Source organism: Siniperca chuatsi, linkage group LG1 (genome assembly GCF_020085105.1).
Source record: "Siniperca chuatsi isolate FFG_IHB_CAS linkage group LG1, ASM2008510v1, whole genome shotgun sequence".
In the NCBI taxonomy this organism is placed as follows: Eukaryota; Metazoa; Chordata; class Actinopteri; order Centrarchiformes; family Sinipercidae; genus Siniperca; species Siniperca chuatsi.
This window is the reverse complement of record NC_058042.1, coordinates 24139173-24164025: the sequence shown is the minus strand read 5'-3', so window position 1 is coordinate 24164025 and position 24853 is coordinate 24139173. Positions and strand designations below refer to the sequence as shown.

Genomic DNA, 24853 nt, shown 5'->3' with positions numbered 1-24853 from the left:
GCGATTCCAAATGCTGAAATCATGTCCTGTGGTGCAGCATATGTGTGGTGCATTTATAGTGAATTACAAAGGATATTTTGACAATAAAATGCGGGAGACAAAAAAGCTCATAAAAAGATGCCTTAGCACAAAAGACCAGTTGCTCTTTGAAGGAGAGGAGATGGTGAAATGGAAAACAAACAATGGTTACTTATTAATTACAGCTTTGAAATCAACATCAGTGGTTCACGCCTCACTTCTCCTCCAAGATACAGAGGAGGCATTCACTCTCCTTTTAAGCCATCGCAAAATATTCACATAAACAGTTATCAGACGACTTTGCTATGACTAGCAATTATCAAAGAGCTTGTAAACACAAACCAAAAGAAACTCCTCCCAAATACAGCTAGCAAGCTGGAAAACACAGGAGGAGCAGGAGGAGGAGGAAGAGGAAGAACATGACTAAAACAAGTGGTCTCGCCCAATCTCAAGACAGTTTTCCTGCCTCAGATCCAAACTATCCCATCAGCACGACCTCCAAAACCCTGAACAACTCCTACATAACAGCACAAGGAGTGAATCACCCTTGAGGAGATAATAAAATGCAAAACTATAACTTCCTCTGTTTCTTCCTCTATGTGCTGTTATGCACAAACAATCATGTTGCTCAATGGTGAGGTGAAACCTTGTGGGACTGATGCACGGCCTGGGAGCCAATTACTAGGCTGTGGTAGTAGCCTGTCCACATAATGAGGAGACCACATTCCTGCTCTCTCAGCTGTCCACCGCCGTTGTTGCTGTGCTCCGCTGCGCAGCTTGTACTTTCGACCACTCCCCCCGATAGCTGCCCTCCAAAAATATACTCGCTTCTTTGTGCTGTATTACACCACTCTAACATTTTATCTGAACGTCACATTTCAGATTCCTCATGTTTGTCAACCTGAGAAGTAGAAGAAGTAAAGAAAATTGTGCCACACAATGTTCATAATCTGCCTGCTTTCCACAGTCCCTCAGTGTGCACACCTGAATAAACAAAAGAAAGAGGGAGTGGAAGAAGGGAGGGGGACAGATAGGAAAGAGGGGGAGAAAAAACAACTCGGAAGCAGAATTACTTGGCAAACCCAAGTAAAAACAGTAGTTAGAACACCATGACAAAGCTGAAGAGGCTTTGATTTATCTTACGTGAAACATGTCCTCTATAATGTAGAAAAACGTCTGCCAAGATGAACCAACACAGATTTTAAAATAAAAGCACATTTAAACATATTTGGCCTTGGCCTGGTACACAGAGGGAAAAGGGAGTGCGTGCTTTCTGTCAGACTGCAAAAAAGTGTGTTACAGATACTGAGCCTGCTAACAGGGAGGGGCCTTCATACCTCGGTGTTACCTAACTCTAATCTGAGTTCAACACTTTCTGCTCACTGAAGGAGTACACAGGGCGTTTGTTGAGATGTGATACACTATAAAATATAGTTCAGGATGTTAGCGTGCTGCAATTCAGCGGCTGGTTTTCTCAAAGATATTTTAGACTGGTCTGTAGCGTTAGCCTAGTCTTAACTTTGCTCTTAAAATTGTCTAATGCAGAGGTGAAAACTGTGAGGGGGGGGGGGCATGGGAGAGTTGCTAAAGGTGGCGAGAAGGGAGGGACGTGAGGTGTGAGAGGTGGACAGGTGCATGCCGATGTTCTGGAAACAACAGGAAGTTAGTTATTGTGGTTTAGCCCGCTGATTTAGCCCACTCACTAACACGGTCAGCAGAAGCAGCAGCAGACAGCACATGGAAGCAATTAAGTTGTTTAAAACCCTTACGGCCGATTGCCACAATTTGCGTTAACATTGTACTCCTCGGAGTCAAAACTCAGTCAAATCTGAACACACAGACATGATACGCATATTTTTCGATTCAGTGTAACTTACACTTCCAGAGGGTATAATTGTCATGCCCGCCACACATAAACGTACATAAATAAAAGCATCCTCCTTAGTTTTCTTCAGTATCAAAGTAATCCAGTGATAGTTGTCTGTACATGGGCAGACTGCAAACAGGAACTGCTCAGAGCTAATTTGGCATACTTTTAATGATACCAATTTGTCAAAATGTAAACAAAAGCTTTAAAATAAACGGGGTTGTAGCCTACAATGTAACTTACTGAATCCATGGCAACATTATACTACCTGTTAACATCTCCCAAAGCATCATAGGTACTGTAGTTCCAGGGTGGAGGTGGGGTACAGTTGTCTCAATTTTGTGTGTGTGTGTGTGTGTGTATGTGTGTGTGTGTGTGTGAGGGGGTGGGGGGGCACAGTGTCAGACTTTAGGACTGACTTATTTTAAGCCTAAAACAGTTTGCCACCCAGACACCTGCTTTTTTGTACTGCCACTGAATTTTCACAGTAAAATGTTCTTGTAAATGTTGAATTTTTGCAGAAGTCAAACATTTTCTGCCGGAGTGAAGGGAGCTGAGAGGCTTGACGCAGTTACTCAGTCAGTTTTTTTTTTTCTTTTTCTTTGAAAAAAGTCTTAATTTACCCAGAATTCGAGGAAAATCACTCCCACTTTAGATCAAGAACTAGACAGCTTTGTGCAACAGATGAATTTAGACATCTATCTGAAGTCGATTGGTTAGACGATTGGTTAGATCTAAAGCATTTCTTTCAGTCGAAACTGGACAGGAGGTGGAATTCCTATGCATCATCTCAATAGATTGATTTGTTAATGTTCTTGAGCATGTACCCCATACACTGGAGATTAAACCTGCATCACTACTGTACTGGCTCAGAACAGCATCTGAAAAGATGGCAGTCAGGAAAAAGAGGGCTGCCGCATTCCACTGAAATAAAGGCGCTTTATAGAGCAGAGAAAGCCATTCTCCTGTCTCTATTGCACAGCTCATCTGCAGCAAGTTGCCACAGTCTGGGGGCCTTTCTGTCAATGATTTCCATATATAGAACCCAGGAGGTGCTCCGCCGGCTGCGAGAGGTGTCGCAGCACCGAGTGCCAGAGCCTAGCAGGGCTAAGTCATTAAGCTGTCACTTAAGATTACATGCTGTCCTGGCGATTACTCACATTACTGCCTCCATGAACAAGAGGCATCAGTCAGGGAGAGATGCTGAGTGCATGTATATCAGGCAGCTTCATAGCAGTTTAATTGATCTGATGACAGGTGAAAAGGGATAAAGTCTAGCGTTGATTATTTAGGGTGATCGACGAAACTCAACTCTCGAGGAGGGAGGAGGGGAACGACGTCGACGGTTTTAATGATGCGAGTGAGTTCTGCAGTTGCTAGAATTTGCGTGCTTTGCCTGCAACAAAAACAGGCCACATAGTAGAGTGGAAAAAGCATTTCATATTGCTGCGAAACACCCTTGAATACTAATAATGCCTGCAAAGCTCAAAGCGCTGGTGGAGAAAGGCAAAGAGCTGGAGGGATGGACGAGTGCAGCTGACATTGTGAGGGAGATGGAAGGAGAGGGGGAGATGACATTGCAGAGAAAAGGGGAGGGCGGCGTGGTGAGGAGGAGAAGATGATTCAGGCGAGGGGATACCAAAACTGTTGAAAACATGTTTGCACAGTCAAATAGAAAAAGCTTTAATGCACCAGTGACATATTTCCATTGCTTCTACACAGGCACGATGTTAAATGTTAAATTAAAGTTAAATGTTACCAAGCCTGCTTTGACGTGGGAGCGTCCCGCCTTGTTTTGAGGTAATTGTATCAGGATTAAGGAGAGGAAGGGTGAGCTCTTATTTTTGCATGGCTGTCTTGCGTGATGACCTCACCCCAACCCCAGGTGTCTTACCTTACACACGCGAGCGATCCTCGACACAATGGTGTTGTCAAAGAAGTCGAATTCTTTTCCCGCCTCGCTAAAGAAGAAGTAAATCTTGTCATCGTCTCCCACGGGGTTGCCTATTGGCTGACTCTCCTCAATATAAGCCGACCCAACAAAGACTGGATCTGTTAAAAATAGAAAAGCACAAAGGAAACATGTGGTTACAGAGACATGTTGTTTCTTTATCTCTACGCAAGGGAGCTAGTTTTTCCAGCCGTTTCATCACTTTTGTGTCATCGTAAATTTGGAAAGAAGTCAGAGCTTACACAGGAAAGCTGTGTTTTGATGTGCACGTGCAGCGACTGATAGGACCGGGCGCCCGCAATCTAAGAGAGCTTGTCTTTCCTCGGTCTGCATGCATTAGCGACCGTGCCTCGCTAATGATTGCTACTTTTTGGAGCTTATCTGCTCTATTGGGTTCATAATGGAAGATGTGACGGGAAAAAAACTGTCTGCCATCTGATGGGGTAAATGGAGTTTACCTTGCAGCCATTTTAAAGAGTTTTCAGTCTTAAGAGCAGTTCCCTGACCCAGACTCTTGTAAATGACTGGTTCATTCCCTTGGAAGTTGCTGACAGTACCAGTGTACAATTCACCATCTGGAAGAAAACAAAGGAAAAGATTGTAAGATGTTAAATTAAGAACTTGATTTGCTAATAATTAAACATAATAAATTACAAAGAAATGATCAGCTGGGGGGCTTTCTTTACTGCAATAGATGAATAGATGAGGGATTAGACAAATCTTTTCTTCAACTCATATCCAGCTCAATTATTCACTCATTGCTTGTTAAAGTTGAACACAAACAGTGTCTGTTGGTGCCCGGCTATTTATCAGAAGGACTAATGCAGACAAACAACATTAGCAGGCACATCATGACTCATTACTGAATCAAAGTGGTAGTTAACATCAAAGTAGCTTCGGAAAACAGCTGAGTCTTTTTTCAGAGTCTCTTCCCAGCAAGAAGCCACTCACCTCATCATACCATGTTCCTCGCATGCCAAACGTTTCAAGTGACATGAAGAGAAAACAATCAAATCTGTGTATTACAACATACCAACAATGATGGCGGTGGATTTGTACTCTGGATTAAAGGGGCAGCGACTGCGCCCATCTTCCATCATGACCTCACCCACGTCGTCTCTCTCCAGCGTGAATGTTGACGTGTTCTGGAGACAAGACACAAACAGCAAATGTCCCTCAGGCACAGTCCAATTAAATTCTACTTACAGTGAAAAGAGTGAGCTAAAGTGAGCTCAGCAACCTCAAGCTCATTCTCTCCACTTCTTCACTACAATACACACAGTGCGCTGGCATTCAGGGAGTTTGGTCACTTTGAACATACAGTAGCTTCTGTCTAATGAATAAGCCAAGACTTTAGGATACTGTATGTCACAGGCAACTATATTATTTCTATAGTGAGAAAATGAAAACTTATAGCAGATCTAAGGCTGGTTCATTGTAATGACATACTTCTGAACCTACTATGCTTGTTGATCTGGTACAACAGATATTAAAAAAGGATAAGTCTAGTGATATTCTATATTTTCTTATTGTCAACAATCCAATGAATGAATGAATTGATCCATTAACAAGTATTGTCTGCGTAGCCAAATCCTGATCTAGTTTATTCTTCTGTGCCATAGAGCTGTTGTTCAGAAACACAAAAACACATCACTGAGCAGAGCAGCACTACTGCACTGGGTGACATGTTCCTTCATTACTATGTACACAGCTACTGTAGTTTGCTGTTGCCATAAATGCTCGCTAATGTGTATTAATCCCTTCCTCAAAATAGTCCCCAAAATGCAATCTTTACTCCTGTTTATGTGACATTTGCTAAAAACTACAGTGACCAGCTGTTTCAGGAAATTACTGAGCCTTTTAAAAAAATAAATGAAATTATACATTTGTGAGACGTTTTTAAAGATTTATGTCTAATGTGGGAACAAATAGACTTCTGGCTGAGTGAGACACATGGAGGAATATTAATATCAATATAATTTTTTTGTTAACAATACGAAAACTATAGAATGACACCACCCTTATCCTTTAAATGTGCCTGTTTCAAAAGGTCTGTCTTCAGGCAGTTTGTATGGTTTAAACACAGGAAGAAAGCGTGATTCACAATAGGACTTTACTGATAATAATAATAATTATAATAATAATAATGGCTGGTTAATATATACAGTATATAATATAGTTTGCTCAAGTGTATATACCAGGCAGAACCACAATAAGTATGTAGGTCAATATTCAGGCTCTGAAAACAGTTGTATATTGCACTGGAGGAGCTTTGTCAAGTCTGAGGAAAAATGACATCACTTGAGTAATCTCAGGGTTGGCCTTTTTAACAGAAAGCCTTTACAAGCCATTACAAAACAGTGGGCAGGGAGTTTGAAAGATGTTGGCATTTACCAGGCAGGGAGGGTCTAACAAAAGACGCTATCGTGTTGCATTATGGTAAGTGTGGGTGACGCCTACTTGTTTTGTCCGACCAACAGTCCAAACCCCAAAGATATTCAATTTACACAGAGATAAAATCAGAGAGAAGCAGCAAAATCTCATGTTTGAGAAGCTGGAACCTGCAAATGTTTGGCATTTTTGACTAAAAGTCACAAGTATGGGTCAAGCCTTTAAAAAATTTGTTAAGATACACTTGTAAAAATATTAACCTAGCAGTGTTCATATTTTTTCAAGGGTATCTTAACAAACCTGACAGGCCTATATGTACAATGAAACAGCAGAGACACATAATTTGTCTGACTGAGATTGCTAATATTAGCTTCAGCTAAGCTCAGTGCATTTTTGCACGGAACAAAGACAGTAGATTTGTCCCCCATCACTTGCATTGCAATTGCTTTAAGAAGGGATCTCTTTGCAGCCAGTACAGAGAGGAGGAACAATTACAGTGACCAAATAATTCAATGTATTAAGATAGACATGAAAAAATGTATGCGGGCCATTTGCAGTAATAGTAATAACTTGTTTCATTTATTAATAATCAAATCAAACAGGACAGTGTAGAGTGCCTCCATTGCCAGGAAAATCTTCCCATGCTTCATCATTATGGAGTTGTTGTTATACTCTGGGTTTGTTTTAATTCATGTCTGTCATTTGATTGTTTAGTGTATGTTCTTGGCTTCAGCCCGTAAAACCCTCTGCGACTGTTTTGAGAACAGCTATAAAAATAAAACATTTATTAATGTTAATATTATGCATCTCGGAGAGTGTCTGGCCGGTAGGAATGCTCTGGGTGACTGACACACACAGTTCTGGACTCCGTCAACATGACGAGTGTTCATCCAGACCAACCGTGCTCAGAGTTGCTTGGAATCCCAGTTCAAGGCCTAAAGTCCTGCCAAGTCATCTTCAGTCTGAGACGTCCCGTGTTTTTCTTTCACTCTGACGTCAAAGAGGGGAGTTTAACCCCCCGCTTTAAGAGCCGAGCTGTCGCCAAGCTCGACTGCTCCCCTATCACTGAAATCAGTGTCATCCTGCTGCCGGTTACCATCACTTCAGATTTACTCCTCCACTAGATAAACAGATCTACTGCTTCCCTCTCGCTGGAAACCACACGGCTCGTGTACCCTGTGTTGACTTGTCTGGCTAAAGTTCCTCAGCAGCATTTGGTTACGCTTGGATAACAAAAGATCCATTACTGACATGGTGGATAAAAGAGCTCGATTCCTCATGAACACCAGAGAAATATATCAAAATTCAAAGATGTGCTAGTGAGAGAAGTGCAGAGAAGTAAAAATCAAGACTTGTTACTCTTGAAGGTGAACAATGGGGAGACAGAGATCATTACTTACTATGTAGGCGCAAATAGGACTGAAGGCATAGGTGCCACACACATAGAGATGAGTGCTGTTCAGCCGCAGGAGAATTTTGATGTAATTGAAGCAATCAGTCTGGATGGGGAACAAATGGAGAAAGTGTGAAGTCTGTGAATCCACAAGAAATTCTTGAATGTGTTTTTCTTGAGAGCTCCTTAAAATCTGTGCCTGAAATATTGGAGCTCGTTATCATAAGTAAATCTTTCAGAGCAAAAAAAATACACACACAAAAAAGACACAAATACGTCAGAAACTGTTGGATAGAAATTGTTAGAAACATAACAAATGTTCCCGTTTCTCAAACGCTGATGGGAAAAACCTTCCAGCATCACACAGCAGTTGCCTGGTGGGCTTTCTGTAATACACAGACCAGAGTTGTACACTGCAGTACAAAGATTACCAAGGTTTGTCGCCTAGGGATACAACAGCTGGCATGACAACAAGGTAAGAGACAGACAGGGAGAGAGAGAAGCAGTGCACAAAAAAAAGAGCAATTCCCTGGCGAGCCTGCACACTTGATGAATCTATTTGTAACTGGTGGAAAGGTTTGTCAACACAGAACTCAATGCTCATTTTATCGTCTCACAACACTAGTGACAAGATTTAAAGAAGACTCCAAGGAAAGAACACACAACCCGTACAAGAAAATCCATGCTTTCTCATTATAGAACAATTTTCCTGAGGTATTTTCATTATTTGGTGTTTTGCTGGAGCAGTAAAAGATGCCTCTCACCTCCAGGTTCTTCCCTTTGAAGCTGCATTCCTCTCTTTTTCCAGCAGGAGTGCCCCACGTCAGCTGAAGATGAAAAAGAAACCCTGAATAAGCCATGTGAAATACAGGGAACCATTTCAATTCTACTGAGGACTGCTGTAATATCAAAATGTATAAAAACAACTGGTGTGTCTGGAAATAAACAAAAATCACATCTTCTGATGCAACAAATAACATATGGAGTCAGGTAAGCTGCTAGATATTGCATTTCACAAGTATTTAACTCTGAATATTTGTATTTAAAAACCACATTATTAACTCAGATAAAACTATTAGCTAAATTAGTCTCAAAATGCCATTTATAACCCCACTTCTTCTGCAGTTTTAACAATCCACTTGGCATTTGGACATGCTCACGTTCTTCTGCAGCTTGGTCTTGCTGATGTCCGAGAGGCTGAGGGCAAACAGCGCTTCCCTGGCTCCAACGTACAGCATGTCGTCCTCCTGGCTGAGCAGCAAAGAGGTGTAATTGAAGACGCTGTCCACAGAGAATCTCTTGGCCGACCTCTCCTTTGCATCTGGGTAACGGCAGGGGAAAAAAAGACACACTGGAGATTATCATCACATAGCAGGACAGAGCAGAGAGGAACAGACTGATACAGAACATGTCCTGATGCTGGAAGAACAAGAACAAGCATAAATGTGCTCACAAGTACATATATAGGTCCCCAATTACAACGCTCACAATACCGCCAAGACAAGCCTTCTGCAGGGAGAAAAACAATGAATGATTTCCATATCACAGTGCTGGAATTTAAAATGCATGTTGAGGAGTGTTTAAGAGCTTCAAACCGGTTCCAAAATTTCATCTCAGTATCAGAAATATAAACGTTTTATTCCCTGTTATTAGATACATAACACTTGACAAAATGATTGGTTTTGTGATGATGCACAAAACATCACATGTATGAATGTGATTAGTTTTTCATATCCAACCAGACAGTAACTGTACATGCTAAAAGTGGTAACGCTAAAAACTAATTTAATCTGGTTACTGGCATAAACTAATTTCCAAGCTCTTCTCAGGTAAAAACCTAGAAAAAGAGCATTTTATTTTAAAGGTTAAGTAGAGGTGACATCATTAAAATCATCAGAAGTCTTGCATGTACAGAAAAGTACAAAAATTTTCGAGTTCCTTCTACATTCAGGTCCACGTGCAACCTCAAATAACACCGGGAGATTGTCCAATGCAGAGATATGAGAACCAATAACAATAGACTGTAACTTAAGTATTAGTGTCTGACTTGTTGGGCCAATTAGACAATCAGCTAATAAACATAGCATTAAATAAAGAATGTGCATTATAAAGAGAATGCAAGTCCCTGCTCAACAATAATCAGGCCACAAGTTAAACTGAAAACATAAAATTTCAGGGGGTTCAGAGGGTAACTCCTTATTGCATTATTACACACACACACACACACACACACACACACACACCTGTTAAACCCCAAAACCACCACTGACTACCCCATATCCACACACTCCTACAGTATGTGTTGGCCAAACACCAATGTACGATCCGAGAGGCAACAACACCGGAACTCCTGTTTTACTATTTCCCGGTACTCCTAGGAAATCTGGGAATCTCCATCAAGGCTTCACAGAGAGCCACACATTTAGCAGGAAACAAGAATAAGTGGACAGATGTCACATTACATTACAAATGTCACTACAGCAGTCAAATCAATTTATGATACAAAAGGGGAAAACGCTCATTGAGCATGTTGTCGTCTCTGTACCCTTCACTCCTAGAGGAGGCTGTCCTCTCTGTGTATCCCTCTCGCACGGTGGCAGCCAGCAGCTACTGTAGCTCCATGAGAACATGTCACATGTACGCCAGTGAGCCACGTCCACACTTTCCTGTGCTGGCCAGCTCTCTCTTTGCTCTGTACTGGCAGCAGGGTAAATGCCTCTTCTACTCAACACCAGTCTAAATCTCCTTCATTCTGCTGCTCGCCAACTCTCTTCAAATGGATCTCTTTAGAGAGTGGGCCACAAGTCAAATGAGTTACTTTTTCCCCACATCGCTCCCTTTCTTACAGCCTCAAATACCTCTTGTGATGAAGTAAAGATTCAATGTACACATTGCTACTTTTATAGCATTTCCTTTTCCATTGCAAACGACTCGGGATCCTCCACAGTGGTATCAGCAGCAGCTTTTTTTTAAAAATTGTTTTTTAACTGCTTTCCACTGTGAAAGTGGCGTTTCAAGAGGTTTGGATTGATTTTTGCAGCCAGTTTTTGTAACAGGCAATGAGCCGGACAATTGATCACTTTTCAGTTTGACTTGCTGTGTAATAAACTGCTCAAACTACCCAATATAAATGGCAGAAACGGGTCCAGGAAGTCATGAAAAATTGTTTATTCAAGACTTTCAAGCATTGTGGTCCCTAGAGAAACAACAGCTGAGTTGGGGTCACTGTATCTGGATGGGTGGATGTTATCACTTGATTAACCTAACAATCTTCACCAAAGAGATAGGATATATGCAATCAAATATTTGTGCATCCATTGCTTACATACTTCTTACCCTTTGCAAATTTTGACCATCTTTGTAAATGTTTGTCTATTGCCTCCCATTCCAAACATATTAAACACACTCGATGTGCTCTCCAAGCCAAAACGCTGGGGATCACGGTCTCCATTTGCTTGGCCAAATAAGATTACTGGCTCATATCTGGAGTAGTCAACACTAATATTTGCTGCAGTTAAACCATTTACAGCTTTTCCCCCGTTGAAAACCAGCAAACTGAATTCAAATTTAGACACTTCTGGCAGTAAGAAAAAGACACCAGCAGTACATTTATCTCCGCCACTCCAGGTGGTGCACTAGACCATAATGCAAATGGAGCCAGTAAACAGCAATAAATGTTTACAACCCCACGACTTAAACTTTTCAGTATGCTTGCAAACAAATGGTTCATCTAACACTCGAGGCCCTTTGGCAGATGATCGTCTTCCCCTTATGGGAGTGAAAACCAGCTGCACAAGCCACATCTCGTCCAAAATCAAATCTTAGGCCCTTTCCAGATCAACAGCCCTCATCTGTTTAAAACATTGTGACATCTGGAGTCAATGAAGAGAGGGGCCTGTCATTAAAATCCAGGGAGGGGATAAAAAAAAGACTTCCTATTGTCATCCTTAGGTCACTTGGAACAGGAAAAAATAGTTTTCCTATGTAGAGAATGGGAAAAATGGTTTGATTTCAAGGTAAATGAAGTCTGTTAAAAAAAGTCCTAAATGCTCATAAAGAGAGCTATCCTCAGTCCCACTGGACCCTGCCGTAGGCAGACAAAGGACTGCCATCTCTCCTCTCAACAGGGGGACATATCATAGCTTGACTGTCACGGCTCCCCTGAGTTTTGGCCATTCACTGGAACCAAAAACAGCCTTCCCTCAGCATATTAAAACTCTCTGACATAAATCACAGTGACATCCTCTTAGACAGACAATGGAATAACGAGCAGAGGAGAGCAAACTCATGAAACTTTTAGTCACAGAGCAGTCCAGGGCTACTTAGCGGGCGAGATGTGGGAGGTTTGAGGTCGGGGTACTGCGTGGGAGTTGTGGTAACCAGGAAGATTGGATTGAGATGTTGACCTATGAAGAAACATGCAAACGGGGGGAGGAAATGTCATTTTCAAAGCACTCAGAGATGGATTTTTGATAAGAGCAGAAGGTCAAGCCGGTAACAAACGTCAGTGCTATGTCAAGCTGCGGTGATTTCAAACTGAAACTCAAGGCTTTCTATCTCTCTCTCTTTCTCTTCAGAGGTTGGTTCTTTGGGAGATTTTTTTGTGCTTTCTGATGCAGCAGATCAGTTGTGTGTGTTTTGACATGCTTGCAGCAGAATGCCAGGCATCTGCAGGCCATTTCACAGCCAGGCTACAGGTTCATTCATCACCTGCCTGTTTAATCAGCTGGCTGTCACCAAGCCGGACCCTCAACCTCTGCTAATGCTCATCACATCACACCTACCATCAATATGGCTGCTTTATTGCCGGTGCTAACATGCTGAATTAGTTAGTACCATAGGGTCTTTGAATTTCAGCCTGGAAATCAAACTGTGTACATTTGCCTCAATTCTCCACAGTTATGAAAGCCTACAAGCTGCAAAAGAAATTGGCCAATGAGTGCAGTGGCATAGTTCAAAAGATGAATCATTTGAAGACAGTTTACAGCTGGAAGAACAGGGTCTGCATGCAATACTAACAACATTCAAGAACTGAATGTCTTTTCTCCACTGGCACGTAATAACCTCTCAGCAATTAATTAGCTGAAATTCAATTTTGGCAGTGTATTCATTCATTGTGATTTTTTTTTTGTTTTTTGTTTTTAAATCAATGGAGGTAAAGATGGCAGGAACAAATCTCATCACAGAGGATTTCAGAGAGCAGCTGCTCTGTGATCACAGAAATGTTTGCTTTATAGTGAGAGAATCTGATTCTGTGCACAATGAACAGCTACAAACATTGTGAATTAAAACAGAGATACATGAAGGGAACGTATTTGATCTGTGCCTTAAAAAGATTTTAAAATCTCCAATTCACAGTGAATATTGCAATATGTGCATCATACACTGGCTCACATAGGTGCTTGTCTGCTGGGAGACAATGTTTTTGCAGGCTGAAGAAAGCAAGAAAGACACATAACCCCTATAAAACCACAAACTGTTATTTTTACACTTAAAATAGATATAACATCTCGATTAATGAGCTTTAGAGGTGCTGGTAGGCAAATTTTGTTACCTTTGGACAGAGCCAGGCTAGCTGTTTAACTTTAGGCAGAAAGCAAATAAGCAACTTTCCCAAAATGTTATACTATACCTTTAACAGAAGCTCAAAGACTTTGAGACAAATATAAGTGGCTGTATAGTGTAATGTGTGTAGATATGCTCTTGAGGGAAAACGCTTATAAAATCATCAACAAAAATTCATGTTCCTGTTGACATCGATTAAGATTTGCATGTCTCTGAATCCCTTCATTCACATCACAGCTGAGTATGTTCAGTGTGTACTTACTCTCCACTGAGGTAAGAAAGATATCATCAGAGGGTGCCAGCTTGCAGACAGTGTCGCTGAGTAATAAAATACATGCTAGCACTTTGGAAGGCATCATATTTCACAGAAAAGTGAGCAGGATCAACCTATTTTTCTAAGGTTTAATAGTACTCCAAGGGTGGGGCGATTGATTGGCTGCTTGGTAGGCATACGCCTGCCAAGACACTCCTAAAAGCCCTGACTGTAAACATGCCCCAGATTTACTAAAGCAGCATGAGCCAAGTCACAAGGCAAGGGGGCAACGGGGACAAAGGGGTTCACTTGCAGCCGGGCAGAGAAAACCCAAAGGAGAGGAGAGTGTAGCACAGCTGATATTAATCTCACACCGAGCTCTGCTTATCTTACACGCAAGACAAAAATGTATCCAAAAAACCCCCCAACTATTTATCTCTGCCCTCTGCCAAAGCTACACAACAGCGCACAGCTTCAAGGCTCTCTGTTTGACATGATTTGACAATGGACTTGATAGCGGCGCTGGAGCTCCCTGACAGAAGTCACTTCAAGGTCATCGCAGCACTGCTCCTCCTGATATTTGGGCAAAGTGATGGTTATTTATTGGTCGGTGACTATTGGCAACCAACAACAGCCCCGCTGTAGTATGCCAGCCAAGTCAGCACAGAAACACGGTTTGTCTGCACAGCTAGAGGACACGGACCTCTGATGAGGAGGCAGACTGGTTTGGAGGAGTTGGGGTAAACTTTAAACAGACTTCACATATTTTCTTTCCATCATAACATGAATAGTTTACTCGTCTTTATTGAAATCACTTGGGTTACATGAGGATTCTGTTATATTTAAAAAGGGAAAATTTGCAAATGAATCCTCAGTGAATTAAAAAAAAAAGAAAAAGAGAAATTGGGGCAGAGGAAAATCACACTTTACTGGACTGTAAATAAAAGCTGACAACACTGAATATGAATCAGAAAGAGTGTGACACCTACAGTATCTGTAAGGCCAGGCAGTAAGGCTCACAGATGTGTTGTTTATAATCACTGGGAATAATTGTGTGGCTTTACTGCAATTTTGTGTGTATATGCTGTGTATTATGTTCATATTTTGGTGTGTGTGAGAGTGTGTACACGTCGTCCTGAGAGATGGCTGCGCCTTGCAGATAATAACCACAGCCTGACAGTGTGTAAGGCCAGTGTTTCCTGTGTGTGTGAGGATTACGCAGCAAAGGTGTTAATTGTGCCACAGGGTTACATGTGCAGACTCAGAATCAGGGCAGCAATAGAAAACCATGAAATGAATGAATATTTGTTGGAAACAGTTGTGTGTACTGTACAAGCCCTGAAATACTGAAAAATGCCCCCTTTGTCCTCTGAAAGAAAAACAACATCTCCCCGACACACATGTACCAAGGATGAGGTCAGTACACGAAACACTGCAAACCTCTAAAAGCAGAGAACAAGGGGCTGACACAGACATGATGCTCTGCTCTGTAATTATTGGCTCTTAGGTGTCATCCTGATGCACTCTGGAGTGGCACGCATCCAACCAACACTCAAAGCAGCGGAGCAATGGGGCGCAATGGTCTATCACGGCTGAAAGCTTACAAAATCCTGGATATTAGTTCGGTGAGACAGAGACACTCTGTTTGAATAACTCACTCAGATACCTCATAGACAGAGAGAGGGAGACAGATAGTTGGTATAATTTCCTCACACACACATACACACAATTCAAAAACAGACATGCCTGTGCTTGTCATGTGTGGGATGCCTCTTCAACCTCCTCCTACCCTCTCTCTCTCTACGGGCAAAAGACAGTAGATGTCACTGGAATCTGACACACACAGATTCGGCAATCTCGCTGATTGTTTTGTGCTCAAGTGGAATTCGCTCAAAACCAAAGAAAAGAAAGAGCAACATGGTTTTAGGGTTCAAATGGAATGGCTAACAACCAATGTAGTTGGTAAATGTAACTATACTTACTATGATTTTTTAAAATCAAAAAGTAGACAAAAAATTTTTATGTTTAGGATATTTTAAGAAATGCAATTTTTCACCTCTGAAAGGAAAAAAACAAAACAAAAATCAGCTAAGCTTTGTTCAGACTTCCTAATATGAAACTTATCATTACAAAGTGTTAATGGGGTTCAAGTTATAATCCTTCCTAATTTTCATGACAGCAACCCCTGTGTCTTTTTTAATTTATAGTCAAAATGTTCATTATTCTGTAATTACCTCTGTATAGAGTAGTTTTCACAGTTAATGGTGGGGTCTGCCATTTCCACGTGGGATTCAAATGCGAATTGCATTCCCACGCATGAGGGATTCACAGGAAACGATGCATGCATGTGATCCAGTGTTATTGTTTGTACTTCTAATGCAAACTCAACATTTCCTACATGGAGTGGCTTTCATTGTGAAGCAGTCACAGGAAATGCAATGAGTTTGAGGTTAGCACTGTCAGCGATTGCTCAGCAAAAATGCATCTTTTTTTAACAGATACACCAGTTGTTCTTCTGTTCGCTGCTCGACAAGTGTTTGCTGTGGCATTAAACTGCAATTGCTGTTAGGCAATTGTCACCTTAGGTGTCAAAAATCAACCAGGACTGAAATCTTAAGAACTGTAACTTTAATGAGATATTGGGCAGCTTCTGATGCTCCATATCCTAATCCACCTTCCACTCCTTCAAATGTTTTCTTTATTTGGATAGCTGCTTATGTCCTTGGACACACACACAGAAAAAAAACACATGCAAGAAAGATTGACGAATTGATGCTTGATGAATGACATGATATCTATATCTTAGCCAAGTGGAGTTGAAGAGAAAAAATGTAATGTGTTGGCATAGTAAACACCCAGATCCAGCTGGCTGCCTGTGGCTGGTTTCTGCGATAGCTAGAAGCAAGAATCCACACTTCAATACATCTTTTCTGCCATTTTCTAGCTTGCACACTTCGATTTTTAGGGCACTCGTGGAGCTGTGTGCAGTTTACTAAGTGGGCTCACTTTGGACTGGCATGTGTTGAAGGTCTGTAAGTGCTACCACGGCATGCAGAGGTTGTGTGTGTGTCTCGGGAGAGGCCCTTGATGAGAAGAGCAGGCTGGAGTCGCAACTGAGTGTCCTGCTCTCTACTCATCCACCACAAAGTAACTGAGGACAAGAAGTGGTCAGGCACATTGGTTTACGCCCCTTGCTAATGGCTTTTCTTACACACACACACACACACACACACACACACACACACCCCTCTTCACTGTCACATTTGTTTCCTGTAGTCATGCTGCAGTCAGGAGCCTGGTGAGCTCAGGATCTCCACACCTGCTGCATTAGCCTCTGTATTCTGGCCCATAAGAGTTTTTCTACCCTGTGGTTTTTTTTTTTTTTTTTTTTTTTTTTTTTAATTCTACTACCTCTGTCAACAGGTGTCATTTATATTTATAAGGACGATGCTTCCTCTCAGTCTGCTGTGCGTGCAGGTGTAGCACTCATGGATTCATGTCAGCTGTCTTTAGTGATCAAGTCAATTAAAAAATGAAGTTTTTTTTTTTTTTTTTTTTTTTTTTTTTTTTTTTTTTTTAAATCAGACAGATAGGATTTCTATAAGACATTTTAACAGGATCCTTCAGCTCTGTCTATATCATATAGAGTCAGCCAGGCCTCACAGGGACACACACATCTCACACTCTCTTTTTATATATACCCACAAGTTGGAATAAGAGGCATGTGGAGCATATTAACATACTGGAACTGAATCAGGAAAGTTCTGACTTTTAATGAAAGATACATGAGACGACTGCTTTTAACCATTTAAGTTCTGCCTCAACTCAAATATAAAAGGTTTCCTGAGCACATGCTTATTTCTGTAGTGTGTTGTTGTCTTTAGATAATATGGTTGAGTCTTACAAATTAACAAATCAATGTAGTCACTTAAATCTGTTTATCAAAATAACAAAATTAGCCAACTTTTAACTCTATTTAGTCCAGCATTACCACTTCTGCAAAGAAAGAACCTTTTCAGAGTTTGAAATGCATTATTGCAGAAAAATATTGTGACTATCCAGCTGACAGTGAGTTGTTTTCCACAGCCTGCTTACTGACATAGTTACACAATGGGAGGAGTAAAGATTACATATGCGTCTTTGAGAGAAGGATGCATTTACACCGTTACAACCTCTGGAGGTGGTTTGAGCAATCTGTTTTCAATCCGTCTTGAATGCTGCTTGGATGCATTTACACTCTCAGATTATCTTCCTACAAGAGTGGCATTAAAGCTCCCTGTGATACATGCAGTGTATTTATTCCACACCTTTCTCATGCAGAATTTTTTTAGAAACAAAAAGAAAATGCTTTTTTTACAGCAATGATACTGAAGTGTGACAAAAAGCATTTGTTTGTGTGTCAGAAAATAAAATGTTATGCTGTGTGACTTCAATTTAAGAGCTGTCCAGAGTGATTTACAGCCAGCGCCACAGAAACCATATAAATGCTTCATCAAGTAATGAAAAGTAAAATTCAGTCAATAAAAAGGTGGGGTATTTTGTGTCACAGTAACTGTGAAACTATGAAAATCACTGCTGCAAGATGTTAATAGTGATGAGACCAACCACATTTTTGTTTTGGACAAATCTCCACTGCATCTCAGCGATTCAAAAAAAAAAAAAAACACCTAATGACTCTCTAGAACCTCACATTCCTCTCTGTCCATCTTAATTAACAGCTACACCATTATTTCTTGCTGCTTGCCATTTTCTTCAAATCAAATGTTCCTGATATAAATCTGCAAAGACTGAACTTTTCTGTACATTCCCTGGAGCGTGCAAGTGATGAAGCTATTAAAACGTCTGAAACAGACGAAGTTGATGTGCTGTAATTATGCTCCATTGTTGTGGCTGTTACGGCGTTACATGCAGGCACTTGTGAGTGCCACCTCTGCTGGAAGCCACAGACCGCTTTTCTTTCGGGATCAGTGGGCGTATCCATGCCGGGTTTTAGATAGGCATCGGAGCATGTCGTGGGTATTTTGCCTGACCCTCCTCTCGCTGCCCCTCCTCTGTTTCTGCACTGCGATCCGCACACTGCCAAGGTCACTGGATTAGCATGCATGAGAGAAAGTGCACAATATTCGCCGAACATAAACCAAACGTAAACGGGAAAGGACACTGTGTACACTGAGCATACACAGCATGCTCGGTAGCTTGGGCTTAAAAAGGGGCATTTTGATTTGCTTCTCTGCTAGCAGCCTGTGTGAAAGTATTAAGACTGAAAATGTTCCATTCTGATCTGAATGTTTCCTTTGTCATACATACAAACCTTATATATAAAACAGTAAACACAAGTACTCACAATTAGGAGAAAGAGCATATATTAATTAAATATAAGATTCTAATCACAATTACCTACAAAAAGACACAGGACGACTTATGACCATCAACACATATTTGTCCAAACTCCCTTTCATGGAAAAAAGGGCATGCAGCACATACATGATAACCAAAACGTTTATGCTGCATCTAACCCCAAACTTTTCAAGAAAACGTACCCCTAAACACCAGATTGGAGTAATTCTAAATACACAAGATAAGCTATACTGATTACAACTTAATGAGATTATAATTTTTATAATATTAAACTAAACTGGGGTTAGTGTAGATTAGTAAATAATTAAAAGGAATACTTTGTTTTATTTTGGGAAATATGCTTTCTTGCCAAGTGAGAAGCCTGATCACTCTCGTATCTACATGGTAAATATAAAGCTACAACCAGCAGCCTGTTAGCTTAGCTTAGCATAAAGACTGGAATCAAGAGGAGCTTAATGAGCCTGGCTACGACCAAAAGGTAACAAGGTCCGCCTACCAGCATTTGTAAAGTTCACTAATGAACACGTATCTTTTTTTCATCCACACAAATACATAAGTGAAAAAGTCTGTACACTGATTTTGTTACCTTAAGACAGAGCCAGGCTAGCTGTTTCCAGTCTTTATGCTAAGCTAAGCTAACCAGCTGCTGGCTGTAGTTTCATATTTAACGGACAGAATGTGAGCATCCTATCTACCGCATCTAATGCTCTGCAAGAAAGCAAATAATCATATTTCCAAAAATTTTGAACTGTTGCTTTAAGAGGAACCAGAATCACAGCAAAAACGGGGTGACATACAATACAGTTCATGCACTCGAGCCAGACGTTAAAAAAAAAAAGATCAAGTGGTTGCCAAACGCCCTAACCAGCTCATTAATGTAAACCGTTCTTATTAAGTGCACAACTTGAATTTCTTCTTCTTGTGCCAAGTTAAAAAAAAAGAAGAAAAGGGGATAAATAAATCATCTCCTCAACTCATCTCTGAAGAAAGACAGTAACATCCTGCCTAAGAAGTTTCTGATAACTAGCAGTGATACACGCTGCATGCTTAACCGATGCTTACTGCTTTAAGTCCCATGATCCTTTCTGCTGTCTCTCTGCACAAGAGCCGTAATGAAAAACAGACAAGCTCTCCCACTGCAGCGACCACAAAAACCTCCACTCACTACACATGAGAGATTAGCCTGCTCATTAGGAGAGAAGGAAGGAACGAGCGGAGAGGGAAGAAGGACAAAAAGAGAAGGGGCGCCTTTCCAGGAAGAAGGCCATGTTAAGGCAAGGGTCCTCTCTCGAGAAAACAGCCCGGGTCCCCCTTTTCTTACAGACTATACAAATTAGAATGGAGGTTTAAAGCGGTGACCTGCTTTACATGTTTTGCATCAATGATGCGGGTTGAATTGAGGCTAGTTTATATACGAAACGTTTAGCATGTCAGTGATGCTGCCGACCCTGTTTATGCAAAGCTGTACTCTTAATGAATAGGTTACAATCAGTGCCAGTGACGTTTAAATACGATTTTCAACACCTTATTATCAGCTGAAAAGCATGTTGTCTCACACTACTACTTATGCTCTCCAGTTGAAAGAATCTCAGTCACTAACTGCTGTTGTCAGAATACATGAAATTTAGATTATGAATGCTGAGTGGAGGAAAGCAAAGTGGGGGGGAAAAAAAGAAACATCAGTGGTTTGCAAAACACTCATTTGATGGGAACCAGCCTTGGGCCAATTTAATCCATTTAGTTCTTTTGAGAAACAAGTTAAATGGCTCAAGTATTTGAAAGGCTGTTCTTGGGTATAAGCAATTTGAGATGGTGTTTGTGAATTGAGTTGAACTGAGCTGGCTGAGGAGTGAAGAAAACAAGCATCAGACTGCTGTTTTCAGAGGGAGGAACACAGGTAGTGTAAACCGAAGCCAACGCACCCCTACATCCATATAAGCCTATACTTTAGTTGCTGCTGGATCGGCATCTTTGCCTGTATGAGCAGTGTTGCAAAACAGAGACATGGACAGAATAAAAATACATAGTAGGAACCAGGGAGCTAATTTTAAGGATAAACTAGTTAGCTATGTAGAACTGTCCTTTTCCAACATCCACACCACGGGATGTTAAACAACAAGTGTTAAGTGACACTTCCCAGAAAAGCAATTTCTCCTGTGAGCCACATCCAAACAGCAACCTTATTTCTCTTTTCCCTCATTTGTCACAAGCTCCCGTAATGCATCAATCAATTAACAAAAAGCTGTTAGCTGAACAAATAGTAAAAAAACAGCACCATGTTTTTACATTATAAAAGTTTAAGCCACTGTTATTATAATAAGAGGAGTGCTGCAGTGTGTGTGTGTGTGTGTGTGTGGAGTAATTACATGCAATGATGAAGTCAGGTGCAAAAAGGTCTCCCATTCAATCAGTGGATTTGCCAGGAGAGACATTAAGTTTATATTTGTGAGATAAATTGTTGCATTCAGCTGAACATTACCAAAAGGTCAATTAGTAGCAAAAAGGGAGGAAGAGCTAAGTGCTTTTGAAGGTACGAAGCCAGACTGCATGTGCTGCAGAATATTTACTAGGCCCCAAACTGTTGCACTTTATTTGTTCTTCACCTGAGTAACACTCTGAGGAGTCACAAGGTACGCCATGCATATTTCACCCCGTTGTTCTGTCAAGGCTCAGGGTGAGAAAAACAACACACACAGTGATTTTTGTGCAAAGTGACATCTAATCTTAAAAAAGACCTATAGGGGACAGACCTATAATTGCACGAGTTTAAAAGAAGTGATGTTTGTAGTGCAGGCGTTTTCAAGTTGGCAAGTGTGCATCTGGGCCTGCAGGCACTTGTGGTCTCTAACATGTTTCTGTGAATCCACTGTTGCAAAGGCTGCTTCACTGCACACTTGTTGCAGCTTGGTGTGTTGTGTTTGTTCACCATTGACCTAAATTATGTTATTTTGTGTGGAACTGACAGATCGTTACACTCAGCCCCCCTCTGACATAGTAGCATCCAGGACCAGCTTCCACACAGTGGAACTATACAGTGGATGTGCTAGTCATGAAAGTATCCTGTAGCCCTACAGAATAATGTGGTATAAAATGCCACTGGCCTTGGAAGTACTGCTGAGTTAGGTTACTAGTAGGTAGTAAGCTAGTTAGCTGGACATGCCAATGTTTGCAGCTTACATTAAAGCAGATAAACACACAGTTGAATCCATTCCTTACACTTTCGCTCTTTTGGTTTTTGAAAGGGAAAAAAAAAAAAAACATCATCCAAACTCTTTATATACAGTGTATCACTCATACTACAGACCCATGCTCACCACTTCAGCATGTTACAAATCCAAAGCTTGACCTGCCGTGTCTAGTTACGGTTGCAAAGCTATAATTGGACAATGGCTGTTCAGGGGTTTAGTGAACAGTCACTTATTTTTTGAAAAACTGTAATAACACTGAAATTCCGTGTTTCGGCAATGCTTACAATAGTCATGACTGAACAGAAGTGCGTCAGGTAATGGTTTCGACTTACTGTAAGGGAAACTGATGCGCGGTGTGACATCATCCTCAGTGGCCATCAGCGATTGGAGGCAGCTAGCCAATAGTAGTGCAGCGGCCAGAAAACAGTGGACAGTCGCAGCTAATGTCCACATGGTTGCCTGATCCTCTCACACAGACATACACAAATGCACACTTTGTTTTAAGATGCCTTGGAATTCATTAAGCTCCTCTTGACTCCGCAGAGCTTTATTTTCTCACTCCCATCTTCCTGCAGGCTGAGGGGGAGTAAACGTGTCCTTGACTTGATTCTTGTACTCCCAGTGGTCCTTACACACGGTTAGCAGACTCTTAGCACAGAGAAGAGGAATCCTTTCTGGATTAAAGGCTGCTTGTTGTCATGTACTCATAGTGCTCTACGATGGATCAGCACTAAGCTCCGACCAGCGCCCATTTGGTAAAAGTCATATTGGATCTGTGGAGAGAAGAGAGAGAAGCCATTTCTTTATGTCTGATCCAAGAACATGTTGAAAAAAAGATGAAACACAAGCTAGAATAACAGATCCATATCCAACTTCTGACGCTATATAACCAACAACTACAAAGGCAAAAGAACTGATACATTTGGCTGCGGTTCATTCTGGAGGATGGTGTGGATTTTACTGCAAACAATGAATCAAGAATTCAAGAGTTACGGTTTTAAATCAGCTTTGACAGCAAACAATGGCATCACCCAAAAATCACCTGCGTCATCTCTCTGTCCTGAGACTTTAATATTTAACTGTAGCACACGGATGGTTGCAGCTAAAGCCTTGTATAATTGTATATACTTGTATACTTCTACTGTTTACTCTGTCACCACTCTGCCAAAGAAAATCTCAACTAATCAAATCATTCAGACCACCAGCCAGCTACCATGGACACACACACACATCATATGGTAGCTTAAAGGGTTTTACAAACTTTAAAGTCTAAGTGAATGTCCAATTTTCTGCAGCCCACAAAGTTTCACTGCAAGATAAAATGCATTTTTTTTTTTAATTACTGTATTTAATTATGCTGTCATCAACAATCGGTGAGAGATCCCCAAGAAGATAATATGGCAGCTTGGCTCTAATCTTGTGGCTATGAGGGGAAATAAATGAAAGAACAGTGACTCCCAAGACAACTCTGTAATTTGTCTCAAAGAGACGCAATGAACACAGCTGCTATCTGACTTTTATTGGCTTCAGTGTTAGTGCGCAGATATGTGTGCCTGTTATGTAGATGTATGCTTAGTAGGGGGTCGGCTTTCTTGGAAAACACTCGAGATAGGCACTACTCCCATCTGTTTTATCCCTCTTTGCTAAACAAAACACAGGACATACGTTGTATAGCTTTATGATTATAATAAATTAGAAAAATTGTGTCCTAGTAGTTCTTAAACTGGCAATGACATTTGTTGGTCACCTTTTTTGTGCAACGGAAACAAGCTAAAGTGGTGGACCTACCAACACTGCCATTCTCAGAGCTGCTAACATGGCTAAAAAAAGATTATACACATGAAACAGCTGCAGATGAAATACTCGGTAAGGTCTTCCAAATCTAAACAAGAGGAGTGCCAACTGTTATTTGATCCTCATGATTTTACCAATATCCTGGGAAGAGTACAGACACCTAAATCAGTGAACACAGCAAAGCCTGTTCCTGTGATAGAACACAACTCACTACTTCTTATTGCCTGACAGCGCTGGATGTCTCCCCCCCGAGCTGAGCTCCCACATAGGTGGTGACGTTCAGAAAGTAAACACTGGAGATCGCATGACGTCTCTGGTTGAGCGCTTGCGTCACTGCAACAACTCCCAGAAGACCTCGTTCAAATATTTATGGTAGCTAATAAATCCAACAACAGTACAAGACTGGGGGTCAGTTAGTGGCCCCTGGTTGTCTGAGCAGACAATGCCCTGCTGGGGAACCACCATTTTAAACTTCTGATCTCCCCAATACCTACCAGTGCAATGACTGAACAAGGACTAGTCGGCTGACAGACTTACTGACATTAGGCAAAATTAGCAGCTTGCTGACCGAATGGCTTGTTGGATAACGATAGCAGACTGCAACAGATTGTAGCTGTTTGTCTTGCAAAATGACTGGGTTTCTGGCATTTTTGTAGGTGGTTGGAGGGTCATCGTCTCACCTTTGCAATGGCAGGAGACATTACACTAGTTTTACTGAATAAAACCCTTTTCCCTTATCTCTGCATCTGTCTCACTGTCACAACCCCATCTCTGTCCGTCCCCTGGGTCTCGACCAGTGATCCAATAAGTCTGTGCCACTCTTCATGTCCCTACCAGCCTGCTTTGGTTCATGCTGCTCCACTGAAGCTAGCTGAGTCACAGGAGGCTTAAACATCTCCCACCTCCTCGGCTGGTCCCTCTCATGCCTGCTGAGACTGCAACACCAAGCATGGCAGCCCTGCATGTGTCGCACACCCCAGGTCTCCATGTTCCCAGGGCACATCCTTATGCAACTCTAGAGGTCTTTTAAATTTTAATGAAAAGAGAAGGGGTGCTGTTAGGAGGGTTTCCTGGC

The 24853-nt window shown here is 41.3% G+C and overlaps 1 protein-coding gene across 2 annotated transcripts in view; it reads right to left on the bottom strand.

The window, feature by feature from the left end:
* sema4bb (sema domain, immunoglobulin domain (Ig), transmembrane domain (TM) and short cytoplasmic domain, (semaphorin) 4Bb) overlaps window positions 1-24853 on the bottom strand; it is a 56783-nt gene that overhangs the window by 10558 nt on the left and 21372 nt on the right. For both annotated transcript variants that reach the window (XM_044191773.1, XM_044191769.1), the window contains exons 2-8: window positions 22317-22757; window positions 8781-8941; window positions 8385-8447; window positions 7628-7726; window positions 4870-4981; window positions 4295-4411; window positions 3780-3937 (exon numbers count right to left, since the gene is read on the bottom strand). In XM_044191773.1, coding sequence (XP_044047708.1) covers window positions 3780-3937; window positions 4295-4411; window positions 4870-4981; window positions 7628-7726; window positions 8385-8447; window positions 8781-8941; window positions 22317-22437 — 831 coding nt within the window. In that variant the 5' untranslated portion in view covers window positions 22438-22757. The remainder of the gene's footprint in view (window positions 1-3779; window positions 3938-4294; window positions 4412-4869; window positions 4982-7627; window positions 7727-8384; window positions 8448-8780; window positions 8942-22316; window positions 22758-24853) is intronic.